At 41.6% G+C, this 20,831-nt stretch overlaps 1 protein-coding gene across 4 annotated transcripts in view; it reads right to left on the bottom strand.

Moving 5' to 3' along the window:
* Positions 1-11,397: 11,397 nt before the first annotated feature.
* AP2B1 (adaptor related protein complex 2 subunit beta 1) overlaps positions 11,398-20,831 on the bottom strand; it is a 119,795-nt gene continuing 110,361 nt past the window's right edge. For 3 of the 4 annotated variants that reach the window (XM_060203951.1, XM_060203949.1, XM_060203950.1), the window contains 2 exons: positions 17,856-18,010; positions 11,398-11,864 (listed from right to left, as the gene is read on the bottom strand). In XM_060203951.1, the coding sequence (XP_060059934.1) occupies positions 11,790-11,864; positions 17,856-18,010 (230 nt within the window). In that variant the 3' untranslated portion in view covers positions 11,398-11,789. The other variant, XM_060203952.1, reaches the window with a different exon arrangement.

The raw sequence follows: 20,831 nt of genomic DNA on the forward strand, positions 1-20,831 counted from the left end.
GGGGGGCGGCACACCTATTAGAGTGCAGACATAATAGTGCATAAAGACCTATGTTCAAGTCCTGGTAACCACCTGCAGGAGGGAAATTCATGAGTGGTGTAATAATGATGTAGGTGTTTCTTTCTCTCCATAACTTTTCCTTCCTTATCAAGTTATCTCTTTATTAAAAAGTATATGTGTGTGTATGTGTGTGTGTGTGTGTATGAATCAGATAGATCTGGATTGAAGTCCCCAGTCCTACCACTCACTAGAGAATGAAGACAAATGCTATTATTGCCTTATTGGTAGAATGGAGTTGTCCCCATGACATCAATGAACTAATGGCTAGTAAAGTTCATAACATGCTGCCTGACACTCAGTAAATCGCAAAGTGTCGCCTTTATTTTGGCATGCCCCTCCCACCCCCTTTATTTTCTTTCTTTATTGTTACTAGGGTTATCACTGGAACTGGGTGCCAACATGAAGAACATACTGCACTAGGAGGCCACTTTTTCTTTTTTTTTTTCTTTCCTCTTCTTCTTTTTTTTTTCCATTCTTTTTTTTTATTTGATAGGACAGAGAGAAATTGAGAGAGGCAGGGTTATAAAGAGTGAGAGAGGAGAGAAGGGGAAGGGAGAGGTAGAGGGAGAGGGAGAGAAAGAGATATTTGCGGTACTTGCTTCATTGTTCATGAAGCTTTCTCCCCTGGGCACCTGGCAAGTAGCACAGAGGGTTAAGTGCACATGGCAAAAAGTGCAAGAACTGGCTTAAGGATCCCAGTTCCAGCCCCCGGCTCCCCACCTGCAAGGGGGGGGGGGTCACTTCACAAGCTGTGAAGCAGATCTGCAGGTGTCTTTCTCTTCCCCTCTCTGTCTTCCCTCCTATCTCCATTTCTCTGTCCTATCCAACAACAACAAGAAAATGTCTTCTCCCTCTGCAGGTGGGGAGCGGGGGCTCAGGCTCTGGTCCTTGTACACTTAACCAGGTGCACCACAGGCCGGCCCCTGCCATGCCTTGGTTCATAAATATATAGCCATTCACAAAGCAAGTTGGGAAGGTGTTTCCATTTACTCTATGACAATGTTGAGATGTATGAGAAGGCCAGGGGAGCAACTAGAAGCAAATACATCACCCAGACCACTCTCTTCCCTTTTCTACACAGAAAGTAAAGCTAGAATTGGATCACTTGACTCTTATTTCCTCCCAGTTCAAAATACCTGCATCTCTTAATAGTCAGCATTCTTTGAGATCCGCAGTTTAACACACACTGCATTCAACCCTCAGGATAATCATCTCTGCAGTTTTGGCCTTTCCCCAGAAAATTGGCTTCAATCTGCTACCACAGCCACTCTGTTTATTGTCATAACACCATTTTCCTGAGTTTTGAGAGAATCTTTCTTTTTTTAAAAAAAATATTTATTTTCCCTTTTGTTGTCCTTGTTGTTTTATTGTTGCCACACACTTTAAAAAAATTTTTTTTTTGTTTTTCCCTTTTGTTGCCCTTGTTGTTTTATTGCTGTTGTAGTTATTATTGTTGCTGTTATTGATGTTGTCATTGTTGGATAGGACAGAAATAAATGGAGAGAGGAGAAGACAGAGAAGGGGAGAGAAAGGTAGATACCAGCAGACCTGCTTCACCACCTGTAAAGCGACTCCCATGCATGTGGGGAGCTGGGGGCTCAAACCGGGATCCTTGAGCTGGTCCTTGCACTTTTCGCCACATGTGCTTAACCCGCTGCGCTACCACCTAACACCCCCTCCTTTTTTTTTTTAAATTGCCACGTGGGCTACTGCTGGCACTCAGTGCCTGCACCCCTTAATGGCCTTCCCTCCTTTCTCCTCTCCCTCCGTCCTTTCCTTCCTTCTTTTTTGTTGTTGATAGAAACAGAGAGGAAGATGGGTCCTGAAATTAGTGCAGCCTGGCGTGTTCCTAGCCATGACCACAGAATCTGAGCTCAGACCTACAGGGATGCAAAGGTTACATAGGCTCCTATGCTGAATATGGGCCCCAGATCACACCAGTTGGGTTTACAGTTAACAATATTTATATACTTTCCCCATATTTGGGAGCTTCCCTCTTCCCTAATCCAGCTTTCTAGTCCTTTTTTCCAACTATGACACCATCTCCCCAGACAATAACCTGTGTCCACCTGCATATTAGCTGTCAGGCTCAGGCAAAAACTAGTAAAGTCATGGGCCCTCTGGAATATACCTAAAACAGACCTACTAGCTTTTTCCAAAACGGAGATCCCAATTTTCAACTGCAATATTCCAGCCTTTAGGTTCATGATTAGTCAATTTGTTCTGCATTATATCTTAATTCTTTTTCAGTCACCAGGTTCCAAACGATGCCATGATGCCAACCAGATTCCAGATGATGCCATGATGACTTCCTTGGGCAGAGGACCCCACCATGTGTCCTGGAGCCCCACCTCCCCAGACCCCTACCCCACTAGGGAGAGAGAGAGACAGGCTGGGAGTATGGACCGACCTGTTCAGCAGGGAAGCAATTACAAAAGCCAGACCTTCTGCACACCATAATGACCCAGGGTCCATACTCCCAGAGGGTAAAGTGCCAGGCTATCTTCGCAGGAGACAGACAACCAGGGACTCATGGCTGGGTGGTAAGCTTTTTTTTTTTTTTTAATTTTCTTTCTTTTTTTAATATTTATTTATTTATTCCCTTTTGTTGCCCTTGTTGTTTTATTGTTGTAGTTATTATTATTGTTGTTGTCATTGTTGGACAGGACAGAGAGAAATGGAGGAGGGGAAGACAGAGAGAAGGAGAGAAAGATAGACACCTGCAGACCTGCTTCACCGCCTGTGAAGCAACTCCCCTGCAGGTGGGGAGCCGGGGTTCGAACTGGGATCCTTATGCCTGTCCTTGTGCTTTGTGCCACCAGCGCTTAACCCGCTGTGCTACAGCCCGACTTCCGGGTGGTAAGCTTTTTTAAAAGACTTTTATTCATGTGGAACGCAGCACAATCTAAACCAGGCTAAGCTAAACTAAAACTAAAAAACTAAAACTAACAATCCTTATATATACTTGCCAAGTAGGGTGTAAACAGGATATGATGTAGAGAGGGTGGAGCAAAAAGAGATTGGAGGGAGTCGGGCTGTAGCGCAGCGGGTTAAGCGCAGGTGGCGCAAAGCACAAGGACCGGCATAAGGATCCCGGTTCGAACCCCGGCTCCCCACCTGCAGGGGAGTCGCTTCACAGGCGGTGAAGCAGGTCTGCAGGTGTCTATCTTTCTCTCCTCCTCTCTGCCTTCCCCTCCTCTCTCCATTTCTCTCTGTCCTATCCAACAATGACAACAACAATAATAACTACAACAATAAAACAACAAGGGCAACAAAAGGGAATAAAGAAAATAAATATAAAAAAAAAAAAAAAAAAAAAAGATTGGTTAAAAACAGGGTATGACAAGGAGAGGGGGTGGAGCAGGTGAGAATTCTACCACTGAACCACCAATGCCCTGGAGGGAGGGTGGTGCTTAGTTAACAATGGTAATGTAAATAGAATACAGTGTTAAGCAGGGAGGATTAAACCAATGAAACAGAAAGGGTTTTTAGAAGCAGAATTAGAAGCATACCAACAGTAAAGAGTAGGAAAGCTATCAAGGGAGGGGACTGGATATGAAGCTCTGGGGGTGGTTATTGTGTGGAAATGTACCTCTCTTATCCCATAGTCTTGTCAATATTTCCATTTTATAAATAATAAAAAAAATAGAAACAGAGGAACTGAGAGGGAGGAGAGAGGAAGAGACACCTGCAACATTGTTTCACTGCTCATGTAACATCACCCTTGAACTGGGGGGTTGAATCCAGTGCCAAGAAATGTGTGTGCTCTACCAGGCGTGCCACCATCCAGCCCCACTTGCCATACTTCTTATACGAAGTCTTTTTTATGGGCTTGGGCAGTAGCATAGATGGCAAGTTTAGAGCCAACTCGGAAACTTTTCAAGAAACATCCTTGTTGCTAATAACATGCCTGGGGGCTGGATGGGATTCTAGGATTAGTGTTCAGGAGATAGAAATGGGTAACAACGGGGGAGGTGTGATCTTTCCCAAGTGCCACACCAGGTATTAAAATAAACAGGCTCTTGTCTCTTGGAGCTGGGGGTGGCAGGGAAATGAAATCTGGGCCCAAGCAAAATCAGAAAAAGCATCAATACATGAGGTGGGAGTAGGAAGGCTTAAATCTGGTCGCCCTCAGCTGCTTTTGTGGCTTCATAAATAAAGTACCTGGGATCTCAATATATTCTCATTTCTATTCTTGGGACAGAGAAGGGTTGTTGCAGTCTTGTGTGTGAGACTGGGGTCAGTGAGCTCTGCTTTTGGACCTATCAGAATCTTGGTTAATAAGGTCAGAGAGGGGAGCTGTGTGCTAAGGACACAGAAAAGATGGATATCTTGTGGGAGTCGGGCTGTAGCGTAGCAGGTTAAGCGCAGGTGGCACAAAGCACAAGGACCGGCATAAGGATCCCGGTTCGAACCCCGGCTCCCCACCTGCAGGGGAGTCGCTTCACAGGCGGTGAAGCAGGTCTGCAGGTGTCTATCTTTCTCTCCTCCTCTCTGTCTTCCCCTTCTCTCTCCATTTCTCTCTGTCCTATCCAACAACAACAATAACTACAACAATAAAACAACAAGGGCAACAAAAGGGAATAAATAAATTAAAAAAAATAAAAAGATGGACATCTTGCCTGAAAAATAGGGATATTGCTCAATTATAGGGATGGGCAGACATCATGTATGTGAAAATGCTTTACCATTTTTCCACAACCACAAGAACATAAGTATTATAGAAGAGGAAGTGAACAAACAAGTGTTAGTCTCTGATTTTCAATTCATCGCTCTTGAAATACCCAAAAAGTTTTAAAAATACAGACACCCAGGCCCACTTGTAGATTAGATAAACAAGATTATCAGGGGGGCCTGGTGGTAGCGCCAGTGGGTGAAATGCACATGGCGGAAAGCACAAGGACCTGCATAAGGAGCCCCCGGCTCCCCACCTGCAGGGGGTTCACTTCACAGGCAGTGAAGCATGTCTGCAGGTGTCTATCTTTCTTCTCCCCCTGTCTTCCCCTCCTCTCTCCATTTCTCTGCCCTGTCCAATAACAAACAACAGTGGCAACAATAACATTAACAACTACAAGGGTAACAAGGGGGAACAAAATGGGGAAAATGGCCTCCAGTAGTAGTGGATTCGTAGTGCAGACACCAAGCCCCTGCAATAACTCTGGAGGCAAAAAAAAAAAAAAAAGAAAAAGAAAAAGAAAAAGAGACTATCAGCATTTTTTTTTTAAATGTTCTCAGCAGATATTAATGTGCACCCAAGAACTGAAAGTCTCTTTCCTAAGGACTTTGTTTGCCCAAACTAACATTAACGGATGAACCCATCTAGTTATAAGACCTATCCCTTTTTCTTCTTTCATTCTTTTTCTTTTGCCACCAGGGTTATTGCTGGGGTTCAGTGTCTACACAATGAAGCCACTGCTTCTGGCAGCCATTTTTAATAAACTTTTTTTTTCTGTTTTGTCTTGATAGTACAGAGAGAAATTCAGAGTGTTGGGGAGGTAGAGAGGGCGACAGACACCTACAGTGAGGTGGTGGGGGTTTTTTTTCCAGAAGTTGCCTGCTGGTGGATTGGGTGATAGTACAGTATAGTGGATCAAGCATTAAGCTTTTTTAAAAATACACTTTATTTTTTAAAAAATATTTTAATCTATTTATTATTGGATAGAAACAGAAAAGTTGAGAGGGTAGGGGAAAATAGAGAGGTAGAGAAACAGACACCTGCAGCCCTGCTTCACCACTCGTGAAGCTTTCCCCCTGCAGGTGGGGACGGGCTTGCTTGAACCTGGATCCTTGCAAACTGTAATGTGTGTGCTTAACCAGGTGCACCACCACCTGGCCCCAAGCATTGAATTCTTTAAGCATGGGGTCACAAGCACAAATGCAGATTTGGGAAACCTGCTTTATTATTTAACAACTGATTTTTTAAAATTGCCATCAAGGTTATTGTTGGGGCTTGGTGCTGGCACTACAAATCCACCACTCCTGGCAGCCTTTTGTTGTTGTTGGACTTGTTTATCAGTGTTGTTGTCATTGCTGTTGTTGATGATAGGACAGAGAGGAAGGGAAGACAGTGAGGGGGCGAGAAAGATAAGACACCTGCAGACCTGCTTCACTGCCTGTGATGTGACAGCCCTGCAGGTGGGGATCCTGATGCTGGTTTGTGCACTTTCCACCACGTGTGCTTTACCCACTGCACCACCGTCCGACTCCCTCCCCCCCTTTTTTTTATTTGATAGAACAAAGAGAAATTGAGGAGGGAGGGAGAGAGAGAGGGGAAAAAAAAGACATCTGTAGACCTTTTTCATGATTCATGGAGTGCTCCTTGCAGGTGTGGAGCTAGGGCTCAAACCTGGGTCCGTGTGCATGAGAGCATGTGTGCTCAACAGAGTGCCATCTGGGGGGGCCTGGTGGTGGCTAGTTAAGCGCACTTAGTACTAAGCAGAGTGCACCACCACCTGGCCTTTTAAATTTTTCAAATGTTTTACCTATTTTTTTGCCTCCAGGGTTATGGGTGGGACTCGGTGCCTGCACTACAAAATCACTGTTCCTGGAGGCTATTTTTTCCCTTTTGTTGCCCTTGTTGTTTATCGTTGTTACTATCATTGCTATCATTGTGGTTGGATAGGACAGAGAGAAATGGAGAGAGGAGGGGAAGATAGAGGGGGAGAGACCTGCAGACCTGCTTCACCACCTGTGAACCCAGATCCTTGCATAGACAATTCATTAATATATAGTGGGAGTTGGGTGTAGCTCAGCAGGTTAAGCACAGGTGGCACAAAGCACAAGGACTGGCGTAAGGATCCCGGTTTGAGCCCCCAGCTCCCCCCACCTGCAGAGGAGTCGCTTCACAGGTCTTTTTCTCCCCCTCTCTCTTGCCCTCCTCTCTCCATTTCTCTGTCCTATCCAGCAACAATGACATAAATAACTACAATAATAAAACAACAAGGGCAACAAAAGGGAATAAAGAAATTATATATATATATATATATAATTTCTTTATTATATATATATGAGGTGAGAGAGAAAACCAGGATATCACTGGCAAACATGATGCCAGTGACTGAATTTGGGACCCCATGCTTTTAGCTGTAGGCATGTACCACCTCCTGGGACACTACTACTGATGCACTGAGTGAAAACCACAGCACCACTGTGGCATATGGGATGCTTGGGGTTGAGCTCTGGATTTCCCTCTTACTCAAGTCCTGTACTGTCAGAGCTTACAGGGCTGCAGAATGTTTTATTTTTTTGTCACTACCAGGGTTATACTGCTCCAGAGTGGGCTTTTTAGATAGAGACAGAAAGGAAAAGACATCACAGAAGTGAAACTTCCCCCAGTGCAGTCTGAGGGAGCTGGGCCCAGCAGGAACCTTCCCAGGTGAGCTGGGCAGTCTGTTTTAAAGCAGAATGCCATTCAGCTGTTAACATCTGCATCAGAGATGCTCACAAATTAAGAAAACAGTGAAATGTCCAGGGTAATAGGAAACAGATTTGCTGCTCCTCTCCTTGTGTCCCTGGGATATCTGCCTGGAACCCTAGCAGAGGACCTGCCAGAACAGATGAACAGGCTACTCTTAGCACTCCTTGACGGGAGTTGTGACTGTTGTACAATAATATGAAACTTGCTAAATAGTCTCAGGGAGGTACAGGGTTCTTCCTCATGCCAGTTTTTAAAAAATAATTTATTGGATAGACAAAAATCAAGAGGGATGGGGAAGACAGCAAGGGAGACAAGGACACCTGCAGCCCTGCCTTTTTTTTTTTCATTTACCATAAAGGTATTCCATCAGTAATTCCACTGTCCCTTGACCTCCCCTCAACCCTATCCCCAGATAATACCAATGCCTGGGAAGGCTGAGACAACCAAAAGGAAAGTTGCTGAGACAACCAAAAGGAAAGTTGTTCTTCGTTTAAAAAAAAAATAATAATATTTATTTTCGCTTTTGTTGCTCGTTTTTTTATTGTTGTTGTAGTTATTGTTGTTGTAACTGCTGTCGCTGTTGTTGGATAGGACAGAGAGAAATAGAGAGAGAAGGGGAAGTCAGAGGGGGGAGAGAAAGACACCTGCAGACCTGCTTCACTGCCTGTGAAGCGATTCCCCTGCAGGTGGGGAGCTGGGGCTCCAACTGCGATCCTTATGCCAGTCCTTGCACTTCAAACCACGTGCACTTAACATGCTGTGCTGCTGCCCAACTCCCCCCCCCCTTTTAAAAAATTTTATTTATTTATTTCCTCTTGTTGCCCTTGTTATTTTAATGTTGTAGTTATTGATGTGGGATGCATTGGATCGACCTTCTCGTGGTGCAACCCTTGAGTACCCATTCATTGGGGAAACTGATGATCCTTCCTAGCCGACTGAATCCACATGGATCCCAGTCACTTTCAAAGTCAGCAACAAGCAGCTCCTGACAGCTTTCAACCTGACGCTGTTGACTGGCTATAGAAGAAGGGCAAACGCTAGAAGAAGAAGAAGTTATTGATGTCATCGTTGTTGGACAGGACAGAGAGAAATGGAAAGAGGAGGGGAAGACAGAAAGGAAGAGAGAAAGAGAGACACCAGCAGACCTGCTTCACCACCTGTGACTCTCCTTCAGGTGGGGAGCCAGAGGCTCGAACTTACACTGGGATCCTTACACTGGTCCTTGTGGACTACCCCCCTTTAAAATTTTATTTATTATTAGATAGAGAAAGAGAGAAATTGAGAGGAGACAGAGAGATACCTGCAGCCCTGCTTCACCACTTGTGAAACTTTTCCCTTGCAGGTGGGACCAGGGGCTTGAACCTGGGTCCTTCTTATGTGTTTGTTTAACCAGGCGCACCACCTCCTGGCCCCAAAAGTAAAATTCTGACAGTAGTTATTAATGTTTCACCTGTCCCTGCTCAGTTATGTTTGTCTTAGAGCTTCGGTTCTGGCAATAAAGTACATATCACAAATTGTATTTTTTTGTAAACTTGAATTTATTGTTGAAGACACAAGGTCAAACCTCCCCCCTGCAACCCCCTCCCCACCCCAACAAAAGAATGATAAGCATTCTTAGGGCAATATTTACCCCCTCCCCCACTTCTCTCCAGAGTCCCCTGCTTTACAACACAGACACACGGAAGGCTTGGGCGAGGACAGACACTCAGGGAATCTCTGACCAGCAAAAGAGTTCTGGGTGTCTGTGTGTTTCCCTTGCCTTTTGTATGACACCAGCTGACATTACAAAGACACTGAGGCAGACAGGGGAATGCAGGGCAGTCTCCACTGTTTTCCCAATTTAGCCAAGATTCCAATGGGCCAAATGGGAAGCTGTAGTGGGGGCAACAAGAGGTCCTTTCTTATGCAGCAAAATCCCTCCCTTATGCTTCTTCTTCTAGTGTTTGCCCTTCTTCCATAGCCAGTCAACAGCGTCAGGTTGAGCCTGATGTAAAGTTTCGAGACCTCCTTTGAATCTGGAGATATGCTTAGGGGTATAAGCAGCCAAGAGTTTGTGGGTTGCCTCAAATCAGTCAAGACTAGCAGCTGTTCCTCTCACTGCTGCTGCCTTCAGCGGTAGTGACCAGTCTAGTCCCAGGGATAGAGGGACACGATCTGGTACAAAACTGGGTTGTCTGCTTAGTCTGACACTTCCTTCTGAGACTAGTTTGCTTTGAGATAAGAACATTGTATTTGTAGTGTGAACCCTCTTTACTACTTGCAAAGAACTCCATGAATGATTCTTCCAGGGAACTTATCAACCTGATTTTGTACCCCACACTTACCCATCTCCCATACATAAGGTTATTTCCCATTCTCCGCATGCCTATGGAGGTGGTGATGCAGGACATGGCTCCTTTACCCCATCCCAGTAATTCTTCTCTTGGAGATTGCAAGGTTTTTGGAGATACTCCACCCCCCAATTTTTCAGTTGGTAACAATCAGGGTCATTTCAGACTTTTCAGGGCTTAGGGATAGTTTCTGTTCTTGCTTTCTATGATTTCTCCTCTTAAGGCTTACTCTTAGTCTAATTTGAGACCTGTAGACCTGGAAGTGCCTCTAACTGGAGCAGGGACACTGGAGAGGAGCAGTCTTGGTCTTGGCACAAGTGCCCAAGGTGCAACAATACTAAGTCGGTGTTTTGGGCATTAAGTCTTCTTGGATAAATCACACCCAATTATGTTAAAAAGGGAGTTTCACATCTTCTAGAATTCTGAGAGATGATAAGAACTGCTTGACCCTCTGAAGTGATCTCAATTGTATTAGAATCTAAGTAACAGGAGCACAGAACAGATCAGAGAGCTGAAGGGATAAAGTGAATCTGTAATATCTCTAAGCTCACTTCATTTCTGTACCCACCTTGTTGGCCCCAAGAACCTCAGCTCTAAGACCAGATGGGAAAACATTACTTACTCCTTTACTCTGGTACCTGGATTCAGTTTCAAGTTATTGAAAGGATATTTTACTGCCAAGCGATGTCATGAATGGAGTGTTAAAATCAGTGTGTAACAGGAGTCTCAGTGAGGTAAAAGAAAAGGCCAAATAAAGGCATCTAGAAAAAGGAAATTAAGGAGGTAAACTACAGGAAAAACAACTTTGACTAGACATTTAAGAGAGTCAGTCCCCCAGCTCTGCTACTGAATAGCCAATAAGCCTCAGGCATTAACATCCTTTTTACTTTTCCTTTTTTCTCTATTGTAAAGCAGTATTGGAAAATATAAATGTAAAAAAAATTTTAACCAAGTCACTGCTCAGTTCTGGCTTATGGTGGTACTGGGGACTAAACCTAGGACCTAGGAGACCTGGGTATGAAAGATGTATGCTTTATGCTATCTCCTCACCCCCCAAAGTTGGGTAGATTATATTAAAGTTTGTTTCAACTCTAAAACTATGATTTTTAGGTATGGACTGGACCTGAGAGTTAAATAAAGGGAAGTGGGCTAGGGAAGGACATTTTGGTTTCTGCTCCCCATCTCCACTCAACATCCTTAATCAGTGTTATTAATAGATTAGATCAGGGGAAAGGAATGTTATAAGTTCTAATTTCTCTCAGCCATGGAGCTGACAGGCCCTGTTATCTGAACCCTAAACATTGGTCAAGGAAGACCATAATTTGCAATTGCAGAGCAGTTAAATGAGGGTAGGACAGGGAGAATCACAGAAAAAGGGTATTGGAAGGGGGGAAGAGGGATGAACACTCCTACATGACCAGAACAAGGCTGGGGCAGATATAAAGAAGTCCTAATAGGATAGACAATTAACTGTGTCTCTTCCTTCAGGACTGTGCAGTGAATGACGGTCAGTTGTTTTAACACTTTTTATCAATCACACCACTTCCTCCATTTCTCATATGTACAAAAATAGAAAACAATAAAGTGCAATTTATGTTTCAGTGACACCTTTACCTTGCTTTAATATTTTTTGTCTTTTCCTGCTTTTGAAATGAGTTTTCCATTACAAAATATCAAACTACACTCAAAACTGCCAGCCATATTGGCACAGTATGGAGAAGCCCACAAGTAAGGACAAACAATAGCAGCAAGTGGCAAGAGGTGAGAAATAATTAAAGCAGTGGTTACAAATGTTCACAGGAAGCTAAAACTATCCAACAGGTTGTGCCCTAATATTAGAACAGGTTAGACTAGTCACTACCTTGGTGGGTGGCCTCAGTGTGTTTGGGTTCAGATTCTATATAACAATACAATTTCTTCCAGTTAAGAGTTCTTGGCTTGCACCAATCACAAGGTGGCCGGAAGGCACCAACCAGTCTATTTCAGTTTTTCAAAATGCTGTCATAGACCTGGTAGATGTACTGGGAAACTTCAGGAGCTCTGCACTTCAGTGACAGCTGTTAGGAGAAAACAGAAAAGATTAGCTGAAGGTTGGCATTAACTCAAAGGGTACTCAATTATTCAACTCAAAAGGACCTCTTGTCTCATACAAATACCAAATTATTACACAACACACCTGAAACTAACATATCAATATTATGCCAAGTATAATCTAAAAAAACAAAAAAAAAGACTTTTCTGATATAATGGTAGGGCTTTTATCACTGAGTAGGCAAAGTAATGAGATCCTGATGATAGGCACCACAAGTTTTTGAAATTTCAACTTAACCAATGAAAAGTTGTGCTGCAATTTACTTATTACTATGTGGGTCTATAAAGATCTAGCAATAATCCATACTAAAAACCTCAAAACTCTGACTGTAGGGAATAGATGCTCTAATGTCCTGCTAAGGTCACATGGAATTTATCTAATGAATGAATGAAACCTTTGTTGATTGTCATTTAGGCTGTTTGCCTCAGTTTCCTGGTCTGACAATTTTAAGAGAATGTATGAACAAATATAATAAAAGCATAAGAGAGACCAGCCCCCAACACACTGGGGGAAGCTTTGGTGTGGTGGCATCTTTGCCTCTTTTTCAGTCTTTGTCACTCTACCTGAAAGTTTTGTCACTCAAGAGCAGTGACAAAAAATAAAAAATAAAATAAAGAAAAGGCAGGAGAGAGGGCAAGGTAAGATAGTTACCTCTCCAGAGCTCTACCCCACTAGGGAAAGACAGAAAAAGGCTGGGAGTAAGATCAACCTGTCAATGCCCAGTGGAGAGGCAATTACAGAAGTCAGAACTTCCACCTTCTACATCCCATAAAGAATTTTGGTCCATACTTCCAGAGGGGTAAATGTGAGAAGAAGATGACCACAGGGTTCTGAACTCCAATTCCATCAGGACCTGGAGGGGTGGGGGGTAGGGGCACTGAGAAGTAGTAGGTGTAACTTAGAAAGAATGAGAAGACAGGACCATAGGAAAAAATAAAAGGGCATATTAAAAAAGGGGGGACAGTAATAACTACAACAATAAAACAACAAGGGAAACAAATGGGAAAATAAAAAATAAAAAAGGGGGGCACATATATATGTAAATATAGATAGGTAGTTATAGAAATAATAGTCAATCCATATCTGTGATCTTGGGAAAACTAATGCAATTTCTAATGGAGGGAATGGGGACACAGAACTCTGGTGGTGGGAAAGGTGTGAATTATATCCCTGTTATAATTTTGTTATAAATCAGTATTAAATCACTAATTAAAAAATAGGGGAGAAAAGAGGAGGAAATGGGGTGGGAGAGAGGTACCTGCCACACTATCCATCACTTGTGAAGCTTTCCTCCCTGCAAGCTGAGGTGCAAGCTGTAATAGTGCACTCAACCAGGTACACCTCTCCCTGGCCCCACTAACCATTTTTCTAGTTAAAATACTTAAGATTAACATGACATTAGTAATAGAGCAGTAGAAGTAGAAGCATGCAAATTGCATTAGAGAACTGAATAAATTAACTTTTTTTTTTTTTTTTTTTTGCCTCCAGGTTTATCAATGGGACTCGGTGCCTGCACTATGAATCCACTGCTCCTAGAGGCTTTTTTTTTTTCTTTCATTGTTACTGCTGTCATCGTTGGATAGGACAGAGAGAAATCGAGAGAGGACGGGAAGACGGGGAGAGGAAGAGACACCTACAGACCTACTTCACTGCCTGTGAAGTGACTCCCATGCAGGTGGTGAGCTGGGGCCTTGAACCTGGATCCTTAAGCTGGTCCTTGAGCTTTGTGCCATGTGTGCTTAACCTGCTGCACCAGCGTCCAGACCCCAACATTTCTTTTTTTTTCTTTATTCAAAAGATATAGAGCGGCAGGGGAGATAAGTAGATAGATAGGTAGATAGACAGACAGACAGATAGATAGGGACTATACTATAGCTTCCTTCATTGAGGGCTAGGCTGAAACCTGGGTTTCACACATGGCAAAACAGCACAGCAGCCATGTAAGCTATTTTGCAGGCCTTCTTAATGTTTCTTTTTTTGTCACTCTTCATCAGTAAGTAGATCAATAAATGTTCTTTCCAATGATATATCACCATGAGATTTTTAGATCATTTTACTTCTCCTTTTTTTTTTTTTTTAAACCAGAGAACTGCTCAATTCTGGCTATTTTTTTTCCTTTTGTTGCCCTTGTTTTTGTTATTATTATTATTGCTGTTGTCATCGTTGTTGGATACGACAGAGAGAAATGGAGAGAGATGGGGAAGACAGAGAGGTGGAGAGAATGATAGACACCTGCAGACCTGTTTCACCCCTTGTGAAGCGACCCCCCTGCTGGTGGGGAGTCAAGGGCTTGAACCAAGATCCTTAAGCCGGTCCTTGTGCTTTGCGCCATGTGCGCTTGACCTGTTGCGCTACCGCCCAGCCCACATATTTATATCTTTAAAAAATTTACTTATTAGTGAGAGAGGGAGAGACAGAACATCACTTTGGCACATGCAATGCCAGGGGTTGAACTCAGGACTTCACACTTTTAAGTTCATTGCTCTAACAACTGTACCACCTTCCAGGCTGAATGTGAATTTTCTTTTCTTTCTTTCTTTTTTTTTTTTTTTGCCAAATATGTCATGAAGCAGCCTGGTGCAGTGGATGAAGTGTTGGACCCTCAAGTCTGAGATCCTGACTTCAATGCACCTGGTTCTCTCCCTCCCTCATTAATAAATAAAATTTAAAAAGAAGTCAAGAAGATTCTGAACAACCCTGAATATCCTTAAAAATAAAAACCCTAATATGATTTTTAAAAAGAACTTAAAAAGCACAAATTAAAAAAAAAAAACATTAAAAGAGACTATTTATTTACAACACTCAGCCTTAAAAACATTCCCTCAGCTGCCGGTCAATATTAATCAGGAAGACAATTCTGATAAATGTTACCCTCTCAAATCCCAACAAATTTAAGAATATAAGTACACAAATCATGTAGCTTTGTGCATTGGGCAAAGTTATAGTTAATAGGAATTTCCCTAACTCAATTTTCCTGTAGAAGTAGATTCTTATACTTCCTCCTCCACAGCCCCTTTTCTGTCAATGTTGCAGAAAATTCTAGTGGGGGAGTATGTAGGGGTTCAGAAAAGAGAGCAAGCTAAAAAGAATAAGAGCTTAAGGGAATTAATTCTCAGACTAAAGAGGGTTAGTTCCTCTCCCACAAATATTGTCCTGTTTTTTTTTTTTCTTCCACATCTTTGTAATGATATTTGAAGCTCACCTTGTTAAAAAAAATACTACCTTTTCTCAGCAAGATTGGTGCTAGGGAAGAGATTGGGTTGAAGCTTGATTATTTTAAATGCACTTCAGCAGAGGGGGTAGGGAAGAGGAGTAAGATCCTCTCTCAAACTCCTACTGAGAACTCCCTTCTCTCAACCATCCAAAGACTTTTGAAAAAGGATCAAGTGTAGGTTTAGATACATTCCTTACTTTCTAACTAGTGCAGCAAAAACTTAGCCAGATTTTAAAAAGAGGAGTGAGTGGGTAGGAGATAGTCTTTGCTGTTCTGGTTGATAATTTGTACCATTAGCAATTTCTTAGTTTTGAAAATGTATTCTGGGTGTTTTAAGATGTTATCAATGGGGAAAAGTGGGTGAAGCTATAGGAACACTTTATGTAGTTTTTTAAAATTATCTTTATTTATTGGGCAGAGAAAGTCAGAAATCAAGAGAACGAGGGCTATAGAGAGGGAAAGAGACAGAGAGACACCTGCAGCCCTGCTTCACCACTTGCAAAGCTTTCCCCCTGCAGGTGGGGCTGGGGGATCAAACCCGGGTCCTTGCGCACTGTAATATGTGTGCTTAAACAGGTGCACCACCACCCAGCCCCCTTCTTTATGTAGTTTTAAAAACATTTGTGAATTCATTTCAAAATAAAAAGTTTATAAATATTTAAACAAATTGTGTCAAGGCAGTGAGTGACACTAAGAAATTCTTTTCAAAAATTCCACTATCTTTATAATGGGAAGAAAAAATATGGTAGAAGTGTTAAAAGATATGAGTTCTAAGCATAAGTCAACTATCAACAAGTTACATGATTCTGAATGACTCATAAACAACCTTGCCTTCCTTATTTGCAGAAAAAAAAAGCAGTAATTTTCCTATAACTTAAGATGGAAACTTGTATACAATAAAATAATGAATACAGACAAAGAAAAACTGAAAATCCACCGACATACTTACTTTGAGTAATTTCTACGGAAGTAAGTGGAGTTATTTTATAGGACCCTGATCTTATGTAGTGATGGAGATTGAACTCAGGGTGTCAAATATATATTCCATTGCTAAGCCATCTCTCTGATGCAATCATTGCTATTTTATTATTCTTTGAAAGTTCGAAGAGAGTGCAAAGCACTGCTCCACCACCTATCGAGTTCTACTGTATTTATTTTGTCTTTGTTGCTATCACGTGGTGCTGGGACCATCACCATGACTCTAGCACTGAGTCACCCCCACTCCTCACACCTTTGAGATTTTGATTTTATAGTGAAATCCTAAATCTCCAGGAACAGCACTGAGAGGATATCCTTTCTTGGAGACCTCAAGGTAAATGAGAGGGTAGTTTCTTCCTAAAACAGACAAGAGGGGGCTGGGCAGTGGAGTGCCCAGTTAAGGGCACATAATATTATGCACAAAAAGGCCAGGGACTGATGGTGGAGGAAGTGGGTGGAAGAAATGTATACTTCCCAGTCTGCAAATGCTCAGAAAAAAAAAAACCTAGCTTGACAGGATTTGGCAACTTACATACACAGATGCTTTTTCCAGTTTACTCCAATCATCAGGGAAGGGAACTAGTGTAGAATAAAACAGAATTTTCATATCTGGGTGGAACTATACCCATGTGTATGCCAAACAGACTAGGATATAAAAATTAAGAAATGAAGTGACAGATTTTTCTGAAAGTCTAAAGACTTCTCTTAATCTATAGGCTATTTGGCTTTGGATCCTATTCTCTCCCTCAAAATAAAATTCTCAAATCTAACAGGAGAGTAAAGAGAATCTCCCCAATTTTACCATAGCAAACAATTTCCCAATATCTATACTATCAGTGTCTCTTAATTTTTACAGCCCTACAGCTATTGCCAGAATTTAAATTTTAGTCCAATGGCACTGTTGTAGTCTAGTGGTACTAAAGGGAATTTCCAAACAAAAGTTGCCTTTCAGGCTGCCAAAGATGTGCTCCATTTTGAATCAGCTTTCACACAAGCATATTAGGATATACAATACTGCTTTAAAAAAAAAAAAAGGGAAAGAAGGCCTTCTTTATTCATTTTTTGATTGTCACTGAATCTTCATCACTCTAGAATAATTTTTTTTTCAGATAGACACAAAGAGGCAGAGAAAGACAAAAGATATCACAGTACTAAAGCTTCCTCTAATGCAGTGGGGGCTGGCCTGGGTCACACAGATGGCAAAGCAGTACATTACTCAGGTGAGCTATTTTGCTGGCCCAAAAGGCCTTCTTGAAATAAGTTATGCAAATAATCCTATTAGTAGCCTGTCATAGTATCACATGAGCAAAGAAGTATTAACTGATATTAATGAAGCTGCCAAGTTTTGTAGAACAACTCTATACATTTGGGGATGTCCGAGGCATTCCTCAATGCCAGAGACACCATGTTTGCAGGACACAGCAGATAATGCAAACAGAAAAGCATCCGTGGAAATACCCAGAGACTTCTTTTGTATACCATGCATCTACAGCAGCTCCTCTAAGTTCAAAATACTACTACTACTGTTACTACTACTGCTACTGCTACTACTACTACCACCACCACCAATAAAAAAAAATCCCCACCCACACGGGGAAAGCTTCAAGAGAAGTGAAATAGTGCTGCAAGTGTCTCTCTCCCTATCACCCCCTTCCCTCTCATTTCTGGCTGTCTCTATCCAATAAATAAATAAAGATAATAAACAAACAAATAAGTGAACTTTCCTCCTGAACCCAAAATCACCCATTCTGAGAAAAACCTTACCGTATAGTTAGGGTTTCCTGGTTGGATACGCAGCTCAGCCAAAATCCAAATGCCATTGGTGAGCTTCAGGGATTGGTACAACATGTCTTGCCCTTCTACATTCCTCTTGGCAATAGTATAAACATTGTTGTTTTGCAATTTGCTGGAAACAGTGTCTAAAAACACATTCAAAATTGAAATCTTCAGTTAAAATATCAAATAAAATATATACTTTGTTCTGACATACTTAGGTGCTTTATGTGCTCAAGGACCATCTCACACACATGTCCACTTCCAGAAAGTCCTTTGCCCACACAACAGTAAAAGATGAGGAGCAAGATCTGAGAGTGTCTATCAAATTCTGAGATAGAAAACAGATTAAGGCACAACTAAATATTAGTGAAAGAATGACTCATGAGGTACTCTGGTGGGTCTAAAGAGCTGGTAATCTTAACCTGGGTGTTTACCTTAACAGGTAAAAATGCTCTGAAAATGGCAAAGACAGAAATGTGTCTATAGGTGTCACAATGACTACCACATTGGTATTCATTCTGGGTATTTCAGAACAGTGATTCCAGATCCAGACTGACAAATTCACAACACAATTTCTAGACTATTATTATATATATTTTAAACTTTAATCTTGTTTTAATCAGAGTATTGCTTTTGCTCTGGCTTCTGGTGGGGCTAGGATTTGAACCTGGGACATCTGAACATCAGGCACGTAAGGCATCAGGCACGTTAAGACTTTCCTTTTTCCAAATTGTGTTTTAATGTGTTAACGTTAAGACTTTCTATATATATTCATCATGCTATTTCCCCAGACCTTCAATGATTTTACTGTGAACTATTCTGGCCAGGATCAGAACAAGACAGAGTTCCTGATTTCCTACAGCCCAGTTTGAAAAAACATGAATGTTTTAACTTTTTAAAAATATCATGTGGTGTGGTCCGGGAGGTGGCGCAGTGATAAAGCTTTGGACTCTCAAGCGTGAGGTCCTGAGTTCGATCCCCGGCAGCACATGTACCAGAGTGATGTCTGTTTCTTTCTCTCTCCTCCTGTCTTATAAATAAATAAAATCTTTTTTAAAAAAAATACCATGTGATAGTATTTGTTCTTATTATTTAAAAGTTTAAAACTAGATACATTCGATTTTATCACATTGCTAATAAGCAATACAACATTTAACATATATAACTGAACTCCAGTGATAACCCTAGTGGCAAACAGAGCAAAGCAAAGCAAAGCACAAGACACAGCACAACATGACATGAAACAACAAGATCTGGAAAGATACTACTCCAAAGACATACACACAGCCACAGACATATGAATGAATGCTTACTATCAGTTATTATTAGGGAAACACAAACTGAAACCACAAACTATCATTTTACATTGGTGAAAATGGTCTGTATAAAAAAAGGAGCAGCAGGGGCTAGGTAGTAGCACACCTGGTTAAATGCACATATTACCATGTGTAAGAACCCAGGTTTGAGCCCTCTCTCCCTTCTCAATTTCTCTCTGCCCTATAAAATAAAATAGAAAGGAATGTTAATTCATTAAAAAATGGCCAGAACTACCATTTTCCCCCATCTAATTTATAATAAAAAGACTCTGAATCCTATTCCAGGACCTGCTGTTCTTAAATGTGGGATAATTGTGGAGATAGGTAGATCTTGCTGTGATGTTTCTCTTCCACGTTCAGACCAGTGAGAGCTCAGAGGAGCAAGTATGAAAGCCCATTCATGAAATGTTTTCTCCTCAATTACTTACTAACTTCCCCCTTCCAAGGTTTTCACTAACATAAAGTTGAGTAGTTACAACTTAAGAATTGATTCCTTTGAGGAGTCAAGCTTATTTCAGGGTAGTTATGACAATGTTTGAGGAAGGAGCCTCAATATGCTTTTTGACATTGTCTCCTGGCAGGTGGGGGTCAGGCTATCTTTGGTTCCCACAATAAAGGACTCCTGCAGCATAGAGTGAGTTGCTAGGCAACTTCACCAGTTGGAGTTTGGTTAATGTCTTTTGACAGAACTGTCTTTGACACATGGAAGCTTGCTTTAAGCTGTAAAATAATAATAATAATAATAATAATAAATCTTAATGCTCAAGGCTCTTGACTATTTACAAAGTATTCAACACACACAGAGTAGGAATCTTTGTTGAAAAGCCATCTTGTTATATGACACAAACATGTTCTCAATTGTATCTATATAACTAATAGATTATTCCAATAGATTTCTCATTTCACCACCCACATAAGAGATGACAGAGTAAGAAAAGAACACACAGCACGCATACACACTCACCCTCCTTCAAGAATCAGAAAACATGGCAAACAGCCAGAATACAATAAGCAATACTAGAACAAACAAACAGTTAGAAAAAGCAAGTCGAATAGATGTAATTTCAATACATTTACAAGGATTCTGGCCAGGAGTCTAACTCTGTTCTAACTGAATGTGTGTGATATGATTTCTATCAGAAGGCTGAATGAAGGGAGGATTCTATTAAATAGTATTTGTCAGTTATTTGGCAATGAGAATTAAATATAAGGAGCTTCCTATATAGACTGGGATGATTGCCTTCCAGATAAGATATCATATTTATTTTACATTCCTGAACTCCTGGGAACACAATGGAATCTTACTGTAGTGCAACTTTGAGGATAAGCATGTAATGTTACCTGCTGATGTAATATTACCTGCTGATAACATGTGGGGCCTAAAGATAGTAAGTATATACTAAGATCTGCTCCAAGGACAGAGTGAAAAAGATGACTGAATGTGGTTACACTTGCCTCAAGGTTGACTTGGTCTACCATCAAATTTGCCTTTCTGGACCAAGGACCTAAAAACCTTAAAAGGTGTAGACTCGGGGGGTCGGGCGGTAGCACAGCAGATTAAGCGCACATGGCGTGAAGTGCAAGGACCGGCATAAGGATCCGGGTTCGAGCCCCCGGCTCCCCACCTGCAGGGGAGTTGCCTCACAGG

This window comes from Erinaceus europaeus, chromosome 12, assembly GCF_950295315.1.
Source record: "Erinaceus europaeus chromosome 12, mEriEur2.1, whole genome shotgun sequence".
In the NCBI taxonomy this organism is placed as follows: domain Eukaryota; kingdom Metazoa; phylum Chordata; class Mammalia; order Eulipotyphla; family Erinaceidae; genus Erinaceus; species Erinaceus europaeus.